At 42.0% G+C, this 24,174-nt stretch overlaps 1 protein-coding gene across 2 annotated transcripts; it reads right to left on the reverse strand.

The window, feature by feature from the left end:
* chdh (choline dehydrogenase) lies at positions 1–24,174 on the reverse strand. 2 transcript variants are annotated; one of them, XR_013800382.1, is made up of 9 exons: positions 24,094–24,174; positions 18,733–19,504; positions 14,437–14,588; positions 12,897–13,026; positions 12,632–12,766; positions 5,900–6,042; positions 4,058–4,160; positions 1,197–2,076; positions 1–1,108 (listed from the first exon to the last, which is right to left on the reverse strand). XR_013800382.1 is itself a non-coding variant. In XM_079636705.1 (8 exons), the coding sequence occupies exons 2-8, from the start codon at positions 19,463–19,465 to the stop codon at positions 1,658–1,660; spliced, it is 1,815 nt and encodes a 604-aa protein (XP_079492831.1). In that variant the 5' UTR covers positions 19,466–19,504; positions 24,094–24,167; the 3' UTR covers positions 1–1,657. The 2 variants fall into 2 exon arrangements, 1 of the variants encoding a protein (XP_079492831.1); XM_079636705.1 differs by having other exon boundaries at positions 1–2,076; positions 24,094–24,167.

The following is a 24,174-nucleotide window of genomic DNA, read 5'->3' on the forward strand; positions in this document are numbered from 1 at the left end:
TTATAATTTAATCATTTTATTATTTTTGATTTAAAAGACCATTTATTGTAGTGATTTTACATGCATTTCCAATCTTTTAACCAGTGTTTTATTATATTTTTTTCTTATTCTATTTTAATCTAATTTTAAAAAGTGTTTCAAACCCCTGATACAGTATAAAGAAAAGAAGTGTAAAAGTCTCTCTTCTGAGTTATTCGCACAGATGCTCGATTCCTATCGTTAGTGTTTTATTCACTCGTCATAATTCTGTCATGATGATGATGTGGAAATACATGATTGTCATTAAGATCAAGATCACATCGGGTCATAATTCAGCTTGAGTGAACAGCTACTGATCATTAAACCCATTTCAGGAGCATTAAGCTGCACTGTAATATTAAAAAAATATTATATACAATAAAATAATTATTGTACAGGCTTTAGTTAACATTAGTGTTGTTCATTGATTTAGTGTTGTGCATTATTGTAAACCGTTACCCTATGTGCTCTAATGTTTCACAGGAAAGAGGAGCTAAAAAGACTCAACTTTGAGAATAGTGAGAAATCAATAATTATCTCTGTGTGGATGTGATTGGTCTGATGACATCATCTCTGCGCGTGGATGTGATTGGTCTGATGGTCTAAAGACATCATCTCTGTGCGTGGATGTGATTGGTCTGATGGTCTGATGACGTCATCTCTGCGTGTGGATGTGATTGATCTGATGACATCATCTCTGCGCGTGGATGTGATTGGTCTGATGGTAGGATGACGTCATCCCTGTGTGTGGATGTGATTGGTCTGATGGTCTGATGACGTCATCTCTGTGTGTGGATGTGATTGGTCTGATGACATCATCTCTGCGTGTGGATGTGATTGGTCTGATGGTCTGATGACATCATCGCTGCGCGTGGATGTGATTGGTCTGATGACATCATCTCTGTGCGTGGATGTGATTGGTCTGATGGTCTGATGACATCATCTCTGTGCGTGGATGTGATTGGACTGATGACATCATCTCTGCGTGTGGATGTGATTGGTCTGAGGACGTCATCTCTGTGTGTGGATGTGATTGGTCTGATGGTCTGATGACATCATCTCTGTGCGTGGATGTGATTGGACTGATGGTCTGATGACATCATCTCTGCGCGTGGATGTGATTGGTCTGATGGCGTCATCTCTGCGCGTGGATGTGATTGGTCTGAAGGTCTGATGGCGTCATCTCTGCGCGTGGATGTGATTGGTCTGATGACATCATCTCTGCGCGTTGATGTGATTGGTCTGATGGTCTGATGACGTCATCTCTGTGTGTGGATGTGATTGGTCTGATGGTCTGATGACATCATCTCTGTGCGTGGATGTGATTGGACTGATGGTCTGATGACATCATCTCTGTGCGTGGATGTGATTGGACTGATGGTCTGATGACATCATCTCTGCGTGTGGATGTGATTGGTCTGAAGGTCTGATGACGTCATCTCTGCGTGTGGATGTGATTGGTCTGATGACATCATCTCTGCGCGTGGATGTGATTGGTCTGATGGTCTGATGACATCATCTCTGTGCGTGGATGTGATTGGACTGATGGTCTGATGACATCATCTCTGCGTGTGGATGTGATTGGTCTGAAGGTCTGATGACGTCATCTCTGCGCGTGGATGTGATTGGTCTGATGACATCATCTCTGCGCGTGGAGACTGGCGGGCTGGTACACGGGAACCCCCGGGTCGTGAAGCGAGGGAAGGCCTTTAATGGCGTCCGCCGCCTTCTCCGCGATCATGATGGTGGGGGCGTTGAGGTTCCCGCTGAGCATGCTGGGCATGACGGAGGCGTCCACCACCCGAAGGCCCTGGACCCCGTGCACCCGCAGGTCCGGCCCCACCACCGCCCCCTTGTCCCCCGGGCCGCCCATCTTACAGGTGCAGGACGGGTGATACGCGCTGTCCGCTTTACGCCGCACGAACGCGTCGATCTCAGCGTCCGACTGGACCTCAGGGCCCGGCAGAACCTCGGGGCCCCGGAACGCATCGAAGGCTTCCTGAGCGAAGATTTCCCTCGTCAGCTTAACGCTTTCTCTGAACTCCAGCACGTCAGCGTCTGTGGGACGGACAACCTTTATTAGTATTTGCTGATTTGTAGGGGAATAACAATATATCGCAATACAAAAATAAAATAATACAATTAAATTAAACATTTCATGGGCCGTCCTACACCATAGTAAGTCAATTGGGCAACTTTGGGCCGCTCCTGCCTCCCAGGGGTGCAACTTTTACCCCATTGTGAGGTATATTCTTACAGAGCCTGCCAGCCTCTTCAAATGTGGTAAATTTCACATTTCTACGAAATCCTCGCTCTGAGGCGTTACAAGTTTTTGGCAATGTAAGTCTATGCGTTTTTTTTGGCTGCTATTTCGCCCCTGGGGCGAACACCGTACCCCCGATCGCTTATAAAAGTCATAGCACACCTCTCCTAAATAGGCCGCACGTTTTGACACCTCATTCATGGGTCTGTGACAAAAACTGCAGGAGGAGTAGCGCGCCGAAAAAAAAGTGGAAGAAGAAGAATAAGTATGAGCAATAACAATACTGTTGCTTGCAAAAGCAAGCACGATTAATAACAGACTTCACATAATCTTCACATAATACGGTTGTACTGATAAGCAGCTTTAAAAATATATGCCTTAACCTACCCTTTTAAAAATATGAATACTAGTACCCTCTTTCACTTCATTTGGTAAAGAATTCCACATTTCTGGAGCATAGTGTCTAAGGCTGTTTACACGGAAACGATCTGAAGAGAAAACGCAAAAGTGGCGTTGCGTTATCACGTTTCATTCTGCGTTTAGACGAGCGTTATGAGGGGAAATCTGCATGCATATGGTGACGCAACAGTGTGTGAGATTGGATGTAGTGTGCACTCCAGACGGCTAGGTGGCGATGTGGAGCACTGACAGTGAAAGAGACGCTGACACAGTTTGTCATATTTAATACGGTAAAGCCGCTGCTTTAACCCTCGGTGCTCTTCGCTGTCACTCAATTAATTTTTTTTGTCAATGAAATTAATGCTATATTTTAGTTTGATAATGGTTTGTTATTTTTCTGTACTGGCGCATGCCTGTGACGTAAACGTGTCCGCGGCGCCTTCACTGTCTAGCAGACTTTTGCGTTTTTACCGTTTTTACCCTTTAGACGGGAACGCGGCGGTGGAGCGTTTTTAAGATTTTAAGGTTTCACTTTTTGGCGTTTCCCCCGCGAGCGTTCTCGTGTAAACAGGGCCTAAAGCAGCGCCAGCTGATCGTGTATGAGGAACTGTGTGCCAGAAGATTAGCATCAGAGGATCTTAATCCACGATTAGGAACATATCTTGACAGACAGTCTGAGATTTATAAAGGAGACAGATTGTGCTGAGTTTTATAAACCAATAAAAGAAACTTAAAATCGATCCTTTGATGAACTGGTGACCAATGTAATTCCATTAAACCGGTGTAATATGTTCTCTCCTGTTTAATTTCATTAGTACTCTGGCTGCTGCCTTTAGAATCAATTGTAAATTGATACAAAACCAAATTTAACATTTTAATCAATAGTACACTTTTAATAAACCTTTTCCCATATGTCTTGGATTATCGCAATAATATCGTATTGTGATATATACCGAATCGTGACATGACGGTTTCACCTCTAGTTCTGCGTAACTTGGGAATGATCAATATTTCAGAACCTTTTTCTCTACTAGGGGATGAAGAATGATAATATTCTGTGCGAATCAAGCGAATGAGAGCCCGGACCATAACATAGAGCGGCTCAGATCCGGTACACAGGGATTCCACGCGGCCCGGATGTGGACCGGGTCTGGGCCGGGTGTGAACCGGGTGTGGACCGGATGTGGACCGGATGTGGACCGGGTCTGGGCCGACCGGATGTGGACCGGGTCTGGGCCGGGTGTGAACCGGGTGTGGACCGGATGTGGACCGGATGTGGACCGGGTCTGGGCCGACCGGATGTGGACCGGGTCTGGGCCGACCGGATGTGGACCGGGTCTGGGCCGACTCGATGTGGCTGTGCGGGAGTGAACGCACCGGTGGAGAGGTAGTTCGGCTGGATGATCGGGTGAGCCTTCGGGTCTTTACTCTTCAGCTTGAGCCACCCGACACTCGAGCTCCTCATGGGTCCAACGTGAACCTGCACACACACACACACACGCACACACACACGCACGCACACACACACACACACACACACACACACACACACACACACACAGCATTAGAATGATGGAGGGAGACGACATCACTTCCTCAGCTGCAGGTGTTCACACATTACTGTTCATTTCCTAAACGAAATCTATGACGGAAGATGTCTGTTGACGACCTGAGACGAGGCGATGAGGTCATTAAACGATAACGATAAATGTCACGAAGTTAAATCCCCCAATCAGAGCTCTTCTGTTAAACCCTACAGAACGTGCAGTGTGTTTTCCACCGATCAAACCTCCGGTGCTGAACTGATAAACACACACGAGTCTCCACTATCTCTGCGCTTGTGTTTGCGGAGTAAATGCTCTTAACTCTGTGTGACGATACAGCGATTGTGCTGTTCTTTAATACAAGACAACTGGAATTATTGAATTCTAAGGAATTTCACTGTCTTCATTTCTGAGAAAGGTTTCTTGTTTTAACAGTATATGATAAATCGCCTGTAATATTTCAGGAGTAGATGAGGAAGAATAAACCGTGCGTATGATTCAACGTTCTCTTGATTTGTGTTTATATGTGAAAGTGCAATAATTCTGATGAAATAGGAAAATTTATTTCTATGTATTATAATTTTGAGCAAAATAATCGGGATTATCAATTTAACCATTATTCAAATATGATTAAGTTGTCATTGACTAAGCAAAAACAGGACAAGGTTGACAAAATATGCTAAAAACAAAAAAGTACATTTTACACCCAGGACTAAGGGTCACACTTTAGAGTATGGTCCAATTCTAACTATTCACTAACTATTAACTACGACTTTTGCCTCAAATTACACGCAACTAAACTAACCCTCAACCCAATCCTGCCGATCTTTACTTAATATCCTAATGATTTTTGCCATAAAAGAAAAATGGATAATTTTGATAATTTTTTGGTATAGTTGCTATTGCCACAGATATACCCGTGCGGCTCCAGACTGGGTCTGTGGACCAGCGTCACAAATATATAATTATATATGCAATACATTAAGAAACTCAATAAACTCGTAATTTCTGCTTATCAATAGTCAGTAAGGCAGTTGTTAAGTTTAGGATTAAGGATGTAGAATATGATCATGCAGAATAAAGCATTAATATGTGATTTATAAGTACTAATAAACAGCCAATCTCCCAGTAATATGCATGATAATAAGCAATAGTTCATAGTGAGAACTGGACCCTAAACTAAAGTGTTACTATACTTGGACTAAGACAAGTAGCTGACAAAGTGAACACTATCCCACACACACTCATTGCAAGGCGATCGAGTTCATGTGACAGCGAGTCGTCTGCATGATTTACTCTGCCCTCCGCCTGTGGCTTGTGTAGTCTGGGTTTAGAAGACGCTTAGTAACATTATTGACTGCACTGATGTCTTCTGTAGAGCGCTCTTCATAGTTGATCACGGTGAAAGAAAAGCATCTGCTGTGGAAATAAAGAAATAAAGCTGCTCGACTGGAAACCACCGGCATTGTGAGGGAGTGACTCACTAATAATCCTGCTGTTGACATGATTCATAATGCGCTGTTGTGTGTGTGTGTGTGTGTACGAACAGTCTGTTCTCCAGAATGTGAATGCTAGGCTACACCCGCTACACAAAGACACAGTCGTTGAGTGAACACCCATCTCTCTTTCGGCTCGAGTAACACAGACAGAAGTGTGTAGTCCTCACTACTCAGACCTGGAAGGCCTCGATCTGGGAACTGACGCGTCCGTGGTCGATGACCTGAGACGGAAGGAAGTGGAACTGGATGTCCGGATGAGGAACGCCGGGACGACTGCGGATGAATCCACCGCTCTCCAGATGAGCCGTAGCACCGTAACCTACAGCAAACACACAGCGGTCAGACAACAGCGACACACTTTCCTGATCGTGTACTCACCCAAGGCCATCCCAGACCCATGAGACTTTCTCTCCTCAGTCCAAGAGAAACGCCATCTAATGCAAGTGATGTAATGCCCAACCGTCTTGTGAACGCTCCTCACAGAGCCGGACCATGAGCACTTGTAGTTCACAGTAGATCATCTTTGATGTAATTCTTTAAAGCTGCCTAACTATGGATTTTGGACCATCAAAAATGCTCTGTTGAGCTCCATTCACTCTCATTAGATGGAGAATGTTTTCCTCCAAAACCTTCATTTCTCTTCGGCTGAAGAAAGAAAGTCGTGTATATATATCTTGTATGGCCATGGGGTGAGTACACAATCAGGAAATATTCATTTTTGGCTGAATTATTGGATGCTTCCATTAGAACTGAACATATTCAACAATATATAAATATTTGAGTGCATCTCATGAAAACATGCTGAGGTCACAGAGGAAATCAGGACTGGTGATTGCATTAGATCCTCCTGGGGTTTTGGCAGATGTTTGTAAAGTGACTTGCGTTGCATTTTATCAGTTCATGCCTGGGAATTGAACCCATGACAATCTATAGTTAAAACCACGTTTATTTATACATGGATGGGTCAAACTTTACAAGAGGCGTCTTTAACTACTACATACTTAGTTTTAAAGGTGCACTTGGTAACATTTTCAACTTAATAAATCCGTTTAGAAATCATTTGGATGGTTAAATAATCTGTTCTGGTGAGAATGGTTACTTTCCCCGCTCCCCCCAGCGTTCCCAGGCGGAAAACCAGCCTTGCAACATTGGGACTAACGTCCCGGTAAGTTGAAAATAGGAAGTCTCGTGAGAAGCGAGAACGAGCGAGAACGAACGAGAAACACGAACTGCTTTATGATACTGTGTATGATGTATTACCCACCTCGGTAGACATAGCTCCACACGATAAAGTTGGTGCGTCTGGGACTCATTTGTTCAACACACCGGCTCCGACCATAACAAAAGCACATGAGCAGCGCTAGAAAGGGGGAGGAGTGCGCCGGCGCGCCGCAAGTGACTTTACGACAGTGATGTGAAAAATATACGCACCGCAGCTGTAGGGGAGCTCGTTGAGAAAACCAGCAAAGCGTTGGCTAGAGTTACCGAGTGCCGCTTTAATCAAAATGATTTAACCCCATTGCAAATCAGATAAATTGGCTAAATGTACAGACTTTCAGCGGTTTGCAATGAACAAATCAAACACAAGTCATTGAAATAGCTCAACACAACTAATGTTTCAAGTGGTTTCCTCAAATTCAACTGAAAATGCAACTTCTAATGACTTCTGCCGTCTCAGAAGTATTCACCCCTTCATGGCAAGCGTCTTGAGCTCTCAGTGGACGAGGCTTCTGCGGTTACGAGCCGCTGAAGACGAGATTCTCAGCCTACAAAAAAAAAAATCCTGTAAAATTATACTAATAAGTGGGCCTAATAATATAAATAAAAATTATATAAACAAAAAAATATATAAAATATATATAAAAGTAAAATTAACTATTGGGCCTGAATTTTGATAACTGAGCTTTTGTGCAACGCACACGAATAAAATTTTAACTGGCTTATATCCATTGTACACAAAATGTACAATGCTGTAAAATTAAACGAATGTAAAATTACATTCTGTAAAATTGCTGCTGTAAAATTAAACAAATAAATGGGCCTAATAATATAAATAAAAATGATATAAAAAAAATATACATAAAGGTTTTAAAAGTAAATGAACTATTACGCCAACATTTTGATATCTGAAGTTTTGCGCAGCGCACATGATTAAAATGTTCATTGGCTTATATCAATTGTACAAAAAAACTGCTGTAAAATTAAACGAATCAATGGGCCTAATTAGCCTTCATAAATAAAAATATACAGGCTATAGGCCTACATCAAAGTTTTAAAAGTAAATTAACTATTAGGACAAAATTCTTATAACTGAACTTTTGCGCCGAGGATTACAATTTAAATTGGCTTATGTTGTGAAAAAGAAAGAAAGAATTGTTATCATAGAAGAACTTATCTACACTGTAAAACCCAACAAGTTAAGCTAACTCATTTCATTTGAGGAAACTGATTACCTCAATTCAATTAAGTTTATAAAAACAATAGTTATGAGTACTCTGAACTTATTTTAATCGAGTCCACTAAAACAATGATAGTTCTTACTACACAATTCAACTTTACACTGCATTTAAATAATTTATATAGCGGAAACTTCACTATATTGAGTAAAAACAGTGAAATGACAAACTTTAAATGAACTCCGAGCACTTGCGGTTCCTGCTAGCTCACACTATCGTTCTTTTGAGTTCGCCTTCGAGAACACAAGTTTGGGCAATGTCTGCGGCTTCAGACTCATGCGCTGATTCTGGGTCAGGCTTGACTGAGCACGCTTCAGACTCGACAGCCAGATCTCATGAAAGTGCGCATCTATACCACGAATGTTATTTCTCGTGCCATTTATACGGCAAAAATAGTTTTTGCGTGCATATGACCATTTTTGCCGTATAAATAGTACAAGAAATAGCATAGATACGCACTTTCATGAGATCGTGTTGGACTCGTGGTGTGAGCGGAGCGAAATTGGGCGACGCTCCGGCCTTCTGCAGAGTCTCAGCCGCTGACATCTTCCTCCTTCTGCCCGTGCAGGGAGTGCAACTGATCCTTTAACGTTGAGCTGGTGAACTATGCTTCCAGCGGTGTCTTCAGGAACATGTAGTGTCTTCACTATCTTTCTGGATCCTGTTCCTTGTTCGTGAAGAGAGATGATATCTTCTCAACTTTTTGGACCATTCTTTTGCCGTAGCCATATTTCTAACATGCAGTCACACACACCTCTCCAGGTCAGAGATGTCATGTGTTCAGCTCGAGCACACCTGGAGACACTAATGAGCCCTTGATTAGCGAGGCGACGCCTGTTCTGCAGATGTGTGCAGCTGTGAGGGAGTCTATCAGGGGGAGGGGGATTCTGAGACGGCAGAAGTCATTAAAAGTTGCATTTTCAGTTGAATTTGGGGAAACCGCTTGAAACGTCTGTTGTGTTGAGCTATTCCAATGACTTGTGTTTGGTTTGTTCATTGCAAACCGCTGAAAGTCAGTACATTTTGCACATAAACCTGATTTGCAATGGGGGTTGAATAATCATTTTGATTAAAACTGAATGTTAAATAAAAATATAGCTGCAAGCAGCAACACGGGGCCAAGCCCAGAAAGGGCTGTAGCGCAATGCAGAGCCAGAAGAGATAAAAGAGCAGAAATAGAATATACATGAAGAACAGATATCTTCAGAAGTACAGATAGGATGAAATGAAAAATGAACAGAAGTTCTGATGAGAACAAACACAGAATGAAGAGGAAAAAACACTTATTTCCAATCCAAGAGTAAGAAAGAAATGGGCTGCAGCGCAATGCAGAGCCAGAAGGGCAAAAAGAGCAGAAATAGAATGTACATGAAGAACAGATATCTTCAGAAGTACAGATAGGATGAAATCAAAATGAACAGACGTTCTGATGAGAACGAACACAGAATGAAGAAAAAAAACACTTATTTCCAATCCTACAAAAGATTAGTATTGCTCTTATCTGGATAATAAAGGAATTATTCATACACATTTTGAAAGTTGTCCCACACGGACTTGAACCCACTATCTATGGGTCAGGTGCCTGTCCCTCATCTTGTTGTGCTTCTTGGCAATCATGCATTTACACAGCTGGCAAAATTCAACAGTTCAAGTGAGTATCAACTAAAAATTAAGAATTTGTATAAAGATGTACTGCATGTTATATTGAAGTTGTCAGAAAGACACAATATCTTGAATAGAAGCAACTTTTGCACCACTTCTGGCCACAGTATCTCTTGCATGTGTCACACGGGATTCGAACCCACGACCAGAATGGTTTGGGATTCGAGACACGTGGTTTATCAAATTGCGCCACTCAGAGGACGTAACTTTCAAAGCTGCAGAGGATAGGCTTCAGTGTAAGAATAAGCACACAAAATCATGTTAACGAGATTAGCATGCTAAGCTAGCTTAATGCTAATGAAGCTAATGGTTATCCTGATAGCTGAAGAGCCACATTAGAAAGAATGGCATCTGGTTAGCATGCTAACCAATTATTATGCTAAGCTAACTAGCATAAGGCAACAAACACAGGCTAGGTCAACTTCGAAGATGAATATCTCGGGAACGGTAGCAAATATAAAAAATCTATTCAGTCATTTCTGTGCGTCTCAGTCCAAAGAACATCTGATCAAATTTTGGACAAAATTTAGCAAGATTTGAAGGAGAAGTAGTGAAAAAACTGTTTTTCATTTGTTCCAAAATGGCGGATAGTCACATTATTGGAAAATGACAAATGAGATATCGTCGGAATTGGCATAAGCCGAGGAACATAATGACATAAATCAATACAAATTTGAACAATGTTTTCAAAAGTTATAAGCGTTTTTGAAAAATACCTTATATCTCTGGAACACTAGGTGGCGCTGTGTTCATTGTTCTCATGTACCTTCAGGACATTGTGTCGATGATCCATACTAAATTTTGTGAAGATATGTCAAATAGTTTAAAAATGATTGCAAATTATGTCAAAATTCTAAATGGCGGACACGTGGTACCTCCCATCCTGACAAAATTGGCATCCTCGGATTCGGCATGACCCAAGGAATCCATAGATACCACATTCATGATTTTCTGACAAACTGTACAAAAGTTATTGGCCAAAATATCAATTTTTCATATCTCATGACCTGTAGGTGGCGCTGTTCTCGAATTTGGCATGGACCCTGAGATCATGGTTCCGATGAAGCGTACCAATTTTCCTTTCGATTGATCAAACTTTGGCCGAGATAGAGCTTCTGAACCAATATTGGGTCGAGTTTGTTAAGTTTGCAACAGCATAACTTTTGATCAAAGATGAATTAAAAAAAATCTGTTCAGTCATTTCTGTGCGGTTCAGTCCAAATATCATGTGAGCCAATTTTCGTAAGAATTGAACAAAGTTTGAATGAGTAGTAGCAAAAAAACTTAATACTGTACTTTTCAAAATGGCTACTACTGTAATGGGCGGAGTCTTAATGTACGATATTGATTGCAATCACCATAATGAGTGGATTCAGGTGTACTAAGATTAATTTTCCTAGATCAAAGGGTTCAAAAGTTATAACTATTTAAATGTTCAATTTTTGAACTGGTGGTGGCGCTATAGAGTTTGACTTAGAGTCTCAAAAATTGGTCCAATTACTATTCATGGTCATATCTATAACTGTGCCAAATTTCATCATTTTCCTATGTACGGTTCATAGGGCTGCCATAGACTTACAGAGGAGGAAGAATAATAATAAGAAAACTAACGGATACAATAGGTGCCTTGCCCTACGGGCTTGGCCCCTAATAATAGTAATGTACTCGTTTACAATTTGTCCAAAATGCTACGGCCCGTTTTCTGTGCGAAAAAAAAGCAAAGAGAGAGCATATCACCCCGAGTCTAAGATCATTGCACTGGTTACCAGTGTGTTACAGAGTAGAATTTAAAGTATTACTTTTAGTTTATAAATCTTTAAATGGATTAGCACAACGTATCTAGTAGAATTATTAATGGAACAAAAGTCTGAAGGTCTCTACGCTCTTCTGTCCAGCCCAACATCACGGCTGGAGCGCGGAGGAGATCGAGCGTTCTGCGGCGCTGATCCAAGACTTTGGAATACTCTCCCAATTAGCTTAAGACAGGCTCCATCTCTTACTAGTTTATAAATCTAAACTTATAACATTTTTATTTTCAAAAGCTTTTGATTAAACTGTATTTTTAGTATATGCTTACATGTTTTTTTTTATATAAAGTTTCTTATTATATGTGATTTGTGAGTCTATGTGGAAAGCACATTGGTCAACAGCTGTTGTTTTTAATAGTGCTATACAAATAAATTGTCATTGTCATTGTACACAGTGTGCTTATTGTGTTGATGTTGTGTTGTAATTGCTATTAAGGGAGGATACGGGTAAGGTTAGGACAGGTTTGCTGGTGTAAGGCTGGCTAAACTGTGTAATTAGAGATGGAATTACAAAAATGCAGGTGTTTTTATATTATAAGAACGATGGAAAAACATGAATTAGTGGTTAGGGTTAGGCTAACCACACCAGTGGTTTTCAACCGTCCTGACTGCCGTTGCCTACAACAAGGCCCAGTGATTGTTTGTGATTTACAGGAGTAAAATATATATTCATTATAGAAATGCCCATGGAGTCATAATATTTGATCTAACATGACTTTTCCAGGTCGATTTTTTATTGTTTTATCTTATTGTTTTAACTGTTTAGTCTTATTGCTAATAATGTAAGTCACATTAAGGCACCAGTTTGAGATGAACACTATACGTGCATTTATTTAAATCTGAGTACATGGTTATTAAATACACCGTATATAAACTAAACACATCATGTAATCTCAGTAATGAGAATGAGACTGTGTTATGGTAATACTAATGTCTCTTTAGTCAGGGTGATGTGACACAGATACGGGACGTCCAGATATACCTGTGAACTTGAGCAGCCACTCCAGGCCGATCTTCAGCATGTGGAGGGGCTTCTGCGCGCTGTAGAGAGTGATGGGCTGAGTACAGCGGTGCTGCACGTACAGCTCCAGATGGTCCTGCAGATTACAGCCCACACCTGGACACACACACACACACACACGACCATGAACTCTTCTGAAACCCCAACATCAGTCGACGTCATGGCCAGAAACTCCCGTCAAAGCCAGCACAGACCTCGGAGGACATAAAGGAGGACATGAGGTCACCTGGGAGATGCTGCGTCACCGGAATGTCGTGTTTGCGGAGCTCATCTGCGTCTCCCACTCCAGACAGCAGGAGGAGCTGTGGAGAGTTAATGGCTCCGCCGCTGAGAATGACCTCCTTATCAGCAAACACCTGGAGCAAACACGAGAGACGCCTCAGCCACAGATGGAAAACACGTGTGCGTAGTGTCCGCGATCACCGTAGCGTTTCTGAAGCGATTAGCTGAACTTCCCCACCGTACTACAGGACCCCTGAAGTACACACACCTCGATCACTATCAGCCCCTCTGTGCCTTTAGGGACTCCTAATGTCTTTGTTCATTTCAAATATCTTGGATTATTTTCAATCCTACAGGCTTGAGTCTCTTCTGCAGCCGGTCTCTGGTGGCCAGTCGATGAACTGCAGTGTAAGTCACTCTTCAGTGTTGGATTCAAGAGAGAGACAGGAAGGTTGCCGCTCACGCCTCCACTAACCACTCACTTCTTCACTTCTTCATATATAACACCAGAAGACATGAGCGAGAGTGAAGATAAGCCACAGGAAGAGGAGCCGACGTCAACACCTGTCCCTGTCACTCAGAGCGCAGACACAAACCACAGAGTTACCGTATGTAGGTTGATCAGATTAATCCGATCACAGATTAAACAACATCTGCTGAAGTTCTGAGAAGACTCTGATTCTTCAGGTGCTGAAAGTGAACTGAACTATCCTGGAAAATGCTGCGTTCACAGCCAGGATACCAGTGGTGGACATTTCTCAGATATCTATACGTTATCTGAGTGTTTTTCTTTTGGGGAACTTTTACATCACTACATTACAAAGCATAATATCATACTTTTTACTCAACTACACTTAATTGAAACGTATTGCTCCTTGTTATTTTGAACTGAAGAAATTGTCGCCTAATACCCAAGCCGAGACGCGACAGCGATGTCTGATTCATGAAGGAGTCGATTCTTTCCAATGAACATGAATTGATTCACAAATCGCACTGAACGAGTCATTGATGAATCGGACTGATCTGATTACAGCTGCTCTGGACTCACGGACTCACTGACTCACGGACTCACTGACTCACTGACTCACTGACTCACTGACTCACGGACTCACTGACTCACTGACTCACTGACTCACGGACTCACGGACTCACGGACTCACTGACTCACGGACTCACGGACTCACTGACTCACTGACTCACTGACTCACGGACTCACTGACTCACTGACTCACTGACTCACTGACTCACTGACTCACGGACTCACGGACTCACGGACTCACGGACTCACGGACTCACTGACTCACTGACTCACTGACTCACTGACTCACTGACTCACTGACTCAACTGAAAACCGCACAGACTATAACATCGATTATTGGGACTTAAGAATCGATACGGGTTCGTAAAATGAGAATCGATTTTTTTTTTAAATCAAGAAATCTGTATTGTTCACCCGGCTCTAAGCGACACACAGACTGAAGCCAGCGAGGAACCGAGTGTGTCCTAAACATCAGTGCGGTGGGAGAAGATGAGGTGTTTTGTACCTGTTTGGTGTGTCCGTCCTGCTGGAACTCGACCCCTCGCGCGCGGGTCCCGTCGAACAGCACTCGGGTCACCATACAGTGCACCTCCGTGCTCAGGTTGGGTCTGGTCAGCGCGGGCCGGAGATAAGCGCTAGCTGTGCTCCATCGCTTACCTGCGCGAGACACAGAGGAGCTTCATCAGACTCGCACAGAATTAGCGCTCGTACTCATGCCAAGTATTAACCCTTAAACTCATAGCGGATGTTATTCACTACCCTCATCCTCATTCAAGTTTACAGTTAAACATTAACCTTCTTAGTATTGCTCAATTTATTCACTATAACCAATATTACAAAAAAAAAATGACAAAAAAAATGTTTTGTAATTAATTTTTTGTACAAAGTGTATAGGGTCGCTAGTGACCCGAGGAATGTAATAGTGTAAGTGATTTTTTTTTCCGCGGACCAATAATTAATTCTGCCGATCAAGGTTGTGATGTCTGATACATGATGATAACGTGATGTTCAACTCTTCCAAGTTCCAAAAAGTAACTTTTTTTTTCTTTTGTAATTGTTATTAAATATCAGGAGAGTTTTATACTATTGCGGCAGTTAGATATCCATCCGTGGATATTGTCCTGGGGCCGTATTCACAAAGAATTTTATCTTACCACTAGGAGTACTCCTAAATCGCACTAAAAGATTTTAGCTAGGAGTGTTCTCTTAAAAGTTATTCACAACGCCTTTCAGACCTACTCTTAGTAAGGAAAAATGACAACTCCTAAACTAAGAGTGAGTCTTCGTTGCTATGGATGACGTCAATTATCATGCACGAGCTTCCTCGCAATGATCACGGTGATTGGTTGTTAGATGACAGGGCCATCATGCGGAACATGAGACGCACCAAATCATGGAATTACGACATCTAAATATGTCTGTGTCCTACACAAAATAATAATAATAATGTCATCGAAATGCATATATAATGACATGTTTGTGCAGGCCCCAGTGAAGTGTGATTCTAAAAAGGCAGAGAGAGAGAAAAGTTGTCAATTAAATTAAATTAAATCAAGGTAGCCTAATACCCTAATGAAAACCGCCACTTGCCTAATAATGAAAAACGACACTTGCATTAACACTTGCTTGGTTAATTGACATCCTATTGGCCTAAATAGACTAGTTAAAGCAAGAAAATGTTGCTCCTATTGAAGTAATGTAATAGTTGAATGACGGTGGATTATGAACTCGCCAAAACGGAAAAGAAAGCCCGACTGGACGCAGGATCAGTTACTGCTGGCCCAGTTGGTGCTGGGAAAAAAAAAAACATAATAAAAGGGAAATTCGGCACTGGGATACAACATCGAGAATTGTGAAGTTTGCACCGAACACAATCTGGGTATTGATGGAGTGGGTTTTCTTTCTATTCCTGACTCTCTGTGGTCATTAAAAATCCCAGGATGTCTTTCGAAAGAGTAGGGGTGTAATCCTGGCCAAATTTGCCCAGTGGCCTCTGTCCATCATGGCCTCCTCATCATCCTCCTATATATATACTGATTGGCTTCATCACTGTCTCCTCTCCACCAGTAAGCTGGTGTGTGGTGGGCGTTCTGGCGCAGTATGGCTGCCGTCGCATCATCAGGTGGAGCTGCACACTGGTGGTGGTTGAGGAGATTCCCCCTTCTATGTAAAGCGCTTTGAGTGTCCAGAAAAGCGCTATATAAATGTAATGAATTATTATTATTATTATTGACCCGGGATGTCATTCACTACCCTCATCATCATTCAAGTTTACAGTTAAACATTAACCTTCTTAGTATTGCTCAATTTATTCACTATAACCAATATTACAAAAAAAATGTTTTGTAATTAATTTTTTGTACAAAGTGTATAGGGTCGCTAGTGACCCGAGGAATGTAATAGTGTGAGTATATTTTTTTCTACGCAAGAATAATTCATTCTGGCGATCAAGGTTGCGATGTCTGATACATGATGATAACGTGATATTCAACTCTTCCAAGTTCCAAAAAGTAAAAAAAATGTTTTTGTTCTTTTGTAATTGTTATTAAATATCAGGAGAGTTTTATACTATTGCGGTAGTTAAAAAGACCCGAACATGTAATAATGATTGGCGAATCATACATTAAACGGGTTAAACTGCTGCAGACATGAATTATTCCTCAGATCATGTGTCAGATCATGTGTCAGGTCATGTGTCAGGTCATGTGTCAGGTCATGTGTCAGGTCATGTGTCAGATCATGTGTCGGGTCATGTGCCGGGTCATGTGTCGGGTCATGTGTCGGGTCATGTGTCAGGTCATGTGTCAGATCATGTGTCGGGTCATGTGTCGGGTCATGTGCCGGGTCATGTGTCGGGTCATGTGTCGGGTCATGTGCCGGGTCATGTGTCGGGTCATGTGTCAGGTCATGTGTCAGGTCATGTGTCAGGTCATGTGTCGGGTCATGTGTCGGGTCATGTGTCGGGTCATGTGTCGGGTCATGTGTCGGGTCATGTGTCGGGTCATGTGTCGGGTCATGTGTCGGGTCATGTGCCGGGTCATGTGTCGGGTCATGTGTCGGGTCATGTGTCAGGTCATGTGTCAGGTCATGTGTCGGGTCATGTGTCGGGTCATGTGTCGGGTCATGTGTCGGGTCATGTGTCAGGTCATGTGTCAGGTCATGTGTCAGGTCATGTGTCAGGTCATGTGTCAGGTCATGTGTCAGGTCATGTGTCAGGTCATGTGTCAGGTCATGTGTCAGTGTCTGGTAGGTCTAAAGTGAACGTAAACAGCTGGATGAAAACCGGATGTATCTGTATATTGGATCCGTGCATTAAGATTTAAAGTGATAGCAGCCTAATAAACCTGTAATTAATGTGAATCCAACAATAAAAGACCGCTCTCTGCTCCTGACTGCATGACTTTTGTATCTTTAATAAGAATCAATTTATAATAAATTCATACAGTGAAGACTATGAAGTGTTTTATTTTTACATTTGATTATTCAATTTCTGTAGTGTTTCTTATCACATGTTAAATAAACCAACAATACCTGCATTTTTTTTATTTAATTTGCATCTTTGTTCTGTTGTATTTGTCTTGTTTGTGAAAAAATAGCTATTGTGATGAATATCATTATCAAGAAATAAAATGTCACCTTTCGCTCATCCCTATAAGTGACCAGACTTTCGTTCTTCTTCTGGCAAATGCTTATTTGAGTGTTATACACTATATGTAGGTGATCTGATCAGTGTTTATATGTGAATAAAACCCCAAACTAAATTATATAAAGTACGGATGCACGATATAATCCACCATATCGGTGTCGGACGATATATGATCATTCTTAATGTTATCGTTATCGGCCCGATAGGAAAATTTGGCTGAAATATTAAAGCCGATAAATAACGTGTTATTTCCTCCAGCTGAGACTCTTCAGATGCGCACTGTTCAACATGATGCTTCTGAACGGCTTGAAATATGATTGGAATCACTTCAACAAAGGATAATACCGTAAAGTGCAGCGCAAGTCTGTCATATCGGCTACATAACACTATAATGAGAACATTAAAAGTGTGTGCTTGGGACGAGGCTTTTTTGTATTCAGACTCTCAAAAATGATATCAAAATTTGGATTTAGATTCATCTGCCAATATATCGGTTATCGGCTTTCAAACATAAACATTATCGGTATCAGCCAAAATGTTCATATCCCTAATATAAAGCAATCGTGTCTGTTCAGAAGACTTGGATTAAACAGCTCGATTCATTTGGATTTATTTACTTCATTAACAAACTTTCGATGGAGGGACAGAATCGCTCAGATGTTTTGATGATGAACGAAAGCCTTTGGGTTTTAGAAGGTTTGGAGCGACGTGAGGGTGAGTAAATTACATTTTAGTTTTTTACATTTTTGGGTGAACTAATTCCCCCGGTCCTGACGTTTACCTCTGTGTACGGTCATGTCCATCCAGCCCACTCCTTATATACAAATTTGGATTTAGATTGATCGGCCAATATATCGGTTATTGGCCTTCAAATACACAAAATGATCGGTTATCGGTATCGGCCAAAATGTTCATATCGGTGCATCCCTAATTTCAAATAATCGTGTGTTTTCAGAAGACTTGGATTAAACAGCTTGATTAATTTAGATTTATTTACTTTATTAACGTTTTGAACAAATTTTCAATGGAGGGACAGAAATTGCTCAGATTTCATTTTCGTTTAGAAGATTATAGGTTTGGAACGACATGAAAGTAAATGACATTTTAGTTTTTTACATTTTAGGGTGAACTAATTCCCCCGGTCCTGACGTTTACCTCTGTGTACGGTCATGTCCATCCAGCCCACTCCCTCCTGCTGGAACCCGTTCATGTCCGCGGTGTAGGGGTATCCGGCCTGCTGGCCCGCTGAGATGAACGCGTGGTGTAGGGGGTGATCGGTCTTCCCTCGGGTCACGTGCAGCGGGCCGTCTCCTCCCCGGTACCGGTCCGGCCCGAGCTCGTGAGTCTGAGCCTTCCGGAAGTACGGCAGACAGTGGTCGTAGTCCCAGCCCTCGGCCCCCTGGGTCTGCCAGCGGTTGTAGTCCTCGGCGTGGCCCCGGATGTACACCATGGCATTGAGCGAGGACGACCCGCCCCACACCCGGCCCCGGGGCCAGTACATCACCCTGTCCTCCATGTGTGCCTGCGGTAACGTGTGGTAGAACCAGTTGTACCGGTCGTCGCAGAGGTTATAGGTCAGAGCGGCGGGCATGTGGATCTTCCAGGACAGGCGAGTGCTTCCCAGATGCTTGTCTTTGGGTCCGGCCTCCAGAAGCAGCACCGACTCCGCCGGGTTCTCCGACAGACGGTTGGCCAGGACACAGCCGGCAGATCCGGCTCCGACGATCACATAACTGTGGGACCCGCTGCTCTTCTTCACTGCCGTGCTGCTGGGCCTGTGCTGCGGGACGTGGGCTTGTTTCAGCGCTGCACATGTGTGTGGGACGAGTGGGGCGCTGATGCTCCTGTGAAGAGACGAGAGCCGCGTAGACGACGGGAAACGCCACATGCTGACGGAGATCACAGATCACTGATGCTCATCTGCAGGCTTGAGGAGCAGAGGCAGAGGACACTGCGTTAGACACACACACGGGGACGCGGTTTCTGCTGGGTTCCCAACACTTTCCTTTCGTCATTACAGGATTATTAAAAAACATCTATGTATGTATATATATACAGTGTTATGCATGAGTTTAGACACCCATGATTAAGTTGGCTAAAAAGAGGAATAAAAAAATTATCTTTTGGAAATTGATCTTAATGTCTTAAAGCAGGGGTGCCCAATCCTGCTCCTGGCGATCGACTGTCCAGCACAGTTCATCTCCAACCCTAATCAAACACACCTGCCTTTCATTTTCAAGTGATCCTGACCATAGACATGTATAAATGCTAGATGGCTCAAGGCGGAGTCAGCTGTGTCGTCACTTGGCGGCCATCTTAGGTCAGGAGACTGCGCTGCTGCTCCCTGCTGCTGTGGATGGAAGCTGAGTGACAAATGCTCGTAACTTGCTGAATTCTTGACGGATTTACAAACGGTTTGGTTTATTACAAACCTTATTAACGTGGCTATGATTTGTGCTGATGCCGATGTTTAAATTAATTTTTCACAAACTATGCAGTTAAATAGCTGCATCCCTGACGTTTATGACACACCAAGCCGTTTGAAAATCGGTTGAAAATTGAGCAAAATATAGTTATTTCAGCACTACATGCACAATAGACTTTAATGTTATAACTGGACGAGCGGTGCTGTCCTAAGATGGCCGCCGTGTGACGTCGTCGGGTCCCATTGGCTCTCAGCGCCGGTAAGCCATCTAGCCTTTATACATGTCTATGATCCTGACGTGCTCTGAAGACCTTAATTGGTTGCTTCAGGTGTGTTTGATTAGGGTTGGAGATGAACTGTGCAGGACAGTCGATCGCCAGGAGCAGGATTGGGCACCCCTGCCTTAAAGGAACACTCCACCATTTTTTTTAAATAGGGCTTATTCACCGTCTTTCCTACATTTAGAGCGGTGGGCAAATGCATTTTTGTCTCATTGCATGCATTGTTTTAGTTTGGCAGGGTCGCCGCTAGCTTAGCTTAGCTTAGCATAAAGAATGGAATCCTTTGTTGCCAGCTAGCATGTCCTGAGTAAAAGAGATAAAAAAAAAAAAAACTAATTACTTCTTGTGGCCTGCGTATTCACAATGAGTACAAATGGCGATGGAGATTAAGACTAGGGCGATTTCCTAGGCAGATATTGAGATATATTGTAGATATGTTGACGGATTTCAGGTGCTGCGTGATATCTCTGCGCCCAAGTAGCAGTGCTTCGCCTGTGCTTCGCCCTAATATAGTCCCAAGTCAATATCTTCCTAGGAAATCGCCTAGTCTTAATCTGCATCGCTATTTGTACTCGCTGTGAATACGCAGGCCACAAGAAGTAATTCGTTTTTTTTTAAATCACTTTTACTCAGGACATGCTAGCTGGCAACAAAGGATTCCATTCATTATGCTAAGCTAAGCTAGCGGCGACCCTGCCAAACTAAAACAATGCATGCACTGAGACAAAAATGCATTTGCCCACCTATCTAAATGTAGGAAAGACGGTGAATAAGCCCTATTTCACAAAACGGTGGAGTGTTCCTTTAATAAAAAAATGAGGAAAACTCCAACCTTTAAGGACAACAATTTTCGAATTAATGATTTTTTCTTTGTGAATTAATGATGTATCGTAAATAAATAAATGTTCTTCCTTAAAACACAGGGTACATAAGTCAGGACACCCCTGTGTTAAAAATTATAGATTTTTATTTTATGCCAAAAATCATTAAGATATTACCGGTAAGTAAAGATCATGTTCCATGAAGATATTCAGTAAATGTCCTACTGTAAATATATAAAACATGTACTTTTGCAGCACAATCGTGAACATAAATGCACAACTTTAAAGCAGATTTTCTCAATGTTTAGATTTTTTTGCTCCTCAGATTCCAGATTTTCAATAGTTGTGTCTCGACCAAATATTGTCCTATCCTAACAAACCACACATCAGTGGAGAGATGATTTATTCAGCTTTCAGATGATGTATAACTCTCAATTTCAGAAAATTGACCCATGTGACTGGTTTTGTGGTCCAGAGTCAAAATTTATTCAGACACCTTCAACATTTCTCACATTATCACAGTTTATTCGCTATAGTTTAGAAAATGGAAATAAGAAAAATGACAAGAACTCAGAGTCATCGAATCCGTTGATATTTCACTGCTTCTGACCACAGTTAGACTGTCTCACAGATTAATTATGTTGAATATCTGTCAGCTGTTAAATTTAAGTAAGTATAGAGTGCATTAGTGCTCGCTGTTGGGTTCCCACACTTTCCTTTCATCATTACAGGACAAGGATTTATTAAAACACATGTATATCAACTCAACTTTATTTCTAGAGCACTTTCAAAAACCACAATGTTTACCAAAGTGCTGTCCATGAGAATAACAAAAACAAACAAATATATACAACCAAAAACACATACAACACTACATTATTAAAAGCTAAGGAAGTTTTTAACACGCTCTGAAATTAGCCTAGAGGAGATGTTTGTAAGAGAGAGTCTCTACATTACACGCGTGATCAAAAAAAAACTTGATCAACATTTTAAGTGAACCTCAAGGAACATATTAAAATATTTGTAAAAATCCATGTCAAGAGCCCTTTAAAATACGCTCGAAATAGGAGTTGCATGACTACTGATTTCTTCTAGTCTGTAACTTGTCAAATCAATATCCAAGTTTATATTATTCTGCAGAACTGTCACGTTCTGCCCACGGAATACGTCATCGCTGTTTACAGTCACACACCCGTCTACCGCTGATGATACTTCCTTATAACGGATTCCTCCAAAAGCTGCCATCAAGTCAAGTCTTCATTTATATAGCGCTTTTAACAATGTAGATTTACAGTGATCAACGGATAATGTAAGTAGATTGTTTTGGCTTTATAGCGGTTCTTGAATAAAGATATTTTCCAGCTAAAGTTAGTTTTGATTTATTCACTTCCGTCGCAACGATCATTAGTTATTAAAAATTCTTGAAAAACAACAACAACTTACTGCCATAAAACATCTCGAATGTAACTCGACACCCTCGCCTCATTTAGTATGCGCGGTTCTATGAATATGCAAATGAGTCCCGCCTCCACTCACTCACTCACTCACTCACTCAGAGATCCACTGGTTGACGATCACACGTTGATCTGATTGCTTACAAGGTAGTGTGTGACGTCAGAAACACCAGCGATTTCAAACCGTGTTTTTGAGACTGTCTTTGGTTCACTGCAGTTTTAAGCAGAAAATACTCAGCAATGCTGTCCACTTATGAACTTAAATGCAGTGAGAACGGCACACGTGTCTTTACTCGACGATCGGCCGACAGCGCGTCTAAAAACAGCGAGTTTGACGAGCGTGACGTAAGTAAGGCTTTAGGAATGAGCGGAAGTCCTTATATGGCGAAGTTTGAGCGAGTTTTATGCAAATGATTAACCCTGTCACGTGACCGCCCATTCACTAACATCAGAACGAGGTTAAGAACAAACTCATGTGCGGAGGTTTCTCGGGAGAAGTTCTCCTGTGCGTACAAATACACGCAATTATTAATGAATGAGACCCGTTGTTTCTAAAATGTCACTTTCTTAATATTAACTCCATTGAATGTTGTATAAAAGTAATAACACTCACACAGTCGTGTTGTTGTTCTGAATATCAGAAGTTGCATTTACTTACGATCCAGTCACAGCGTGCTAATATTCACGACAGCATGATCGTGTGATATTGATTAATTATGAAACATATAGTTGTGGTTTCTGATTTGCCAATGCAATGTTCAACATAATGCACAGCTCCCGTGTTCATGTGTAGATGCTCAAAACGGCAGAATCCCTTATCTTGGATATAATATAGTGATTATTATAAGAAGGATTAGGCAAGGCTAACGCAAGCACACTTATTAGAATGAGAACCACAACACTAGAACTGAAGCATGTCGTGTAGACTGTTAATGATTTACTCTGAATGGTTTAATGTGAAGGACAGTAATGTGACTGTTCTGATGTTGTGGAGTACCAGTCAAACCAGTATGCGACATGATCGGATCCCATTTGATCTTCTATTACAGTTTGACCCTAAAAATCCTTAAGAATAAGATTGCACCAATTCTTCAAATTCCTCAGAACACTACTTTTAGGCCTACAAACAATCAACAAACAAACAACAAACAAACAAACCCAGGCTTTGTTTAGTGCAGGACTCGACGAGCCTCGGCAGATCCTGTTCTAACTCCTGTAGGATTGTTTGCCTTGTTGAAATCTGTCATCAATGATTCACAAGACAAGTCCAGGCATTCACTCTTGCAGTTTTTATTGATAAATGTTCTGCTTTTTGTCGATGGTTTGTTTAGTGTTGTTTAGTGAGAGCCTGAGAACACCCGAAACACGAGAGATCACGCGTGAGTGTGGAAACATTAGTCTCAACAGGCGTTGATGCGCAACTTTCCCCTTTAAACCATCAGACTTTGCGCTGATAGTCCCGCGAGACCGCTGTAAGCGAGGCTCGCACAGTTAGAAACATAAAGTTACATTTAACTAGACAAAAAACAGCTTACCGTGCAGTCAGTGCTCTCTCCCCACACACACACACACACACACACACACACACACAGCTGACCTGCAGCGAACTGAAGGAC

This window comes from Phoxinus phoxinus (assembly GCF_949152265.1).
Source record: "Phoxinus phoxinus genome assembly, chromosome: 15".
Classification (NCBI taxonomy): Eukaryota; Metazoa; Chordata; class Actinopteri; order Cypriniformes; family Leuciscidae; genus Phoxinus; species Phoxinus phoxinus.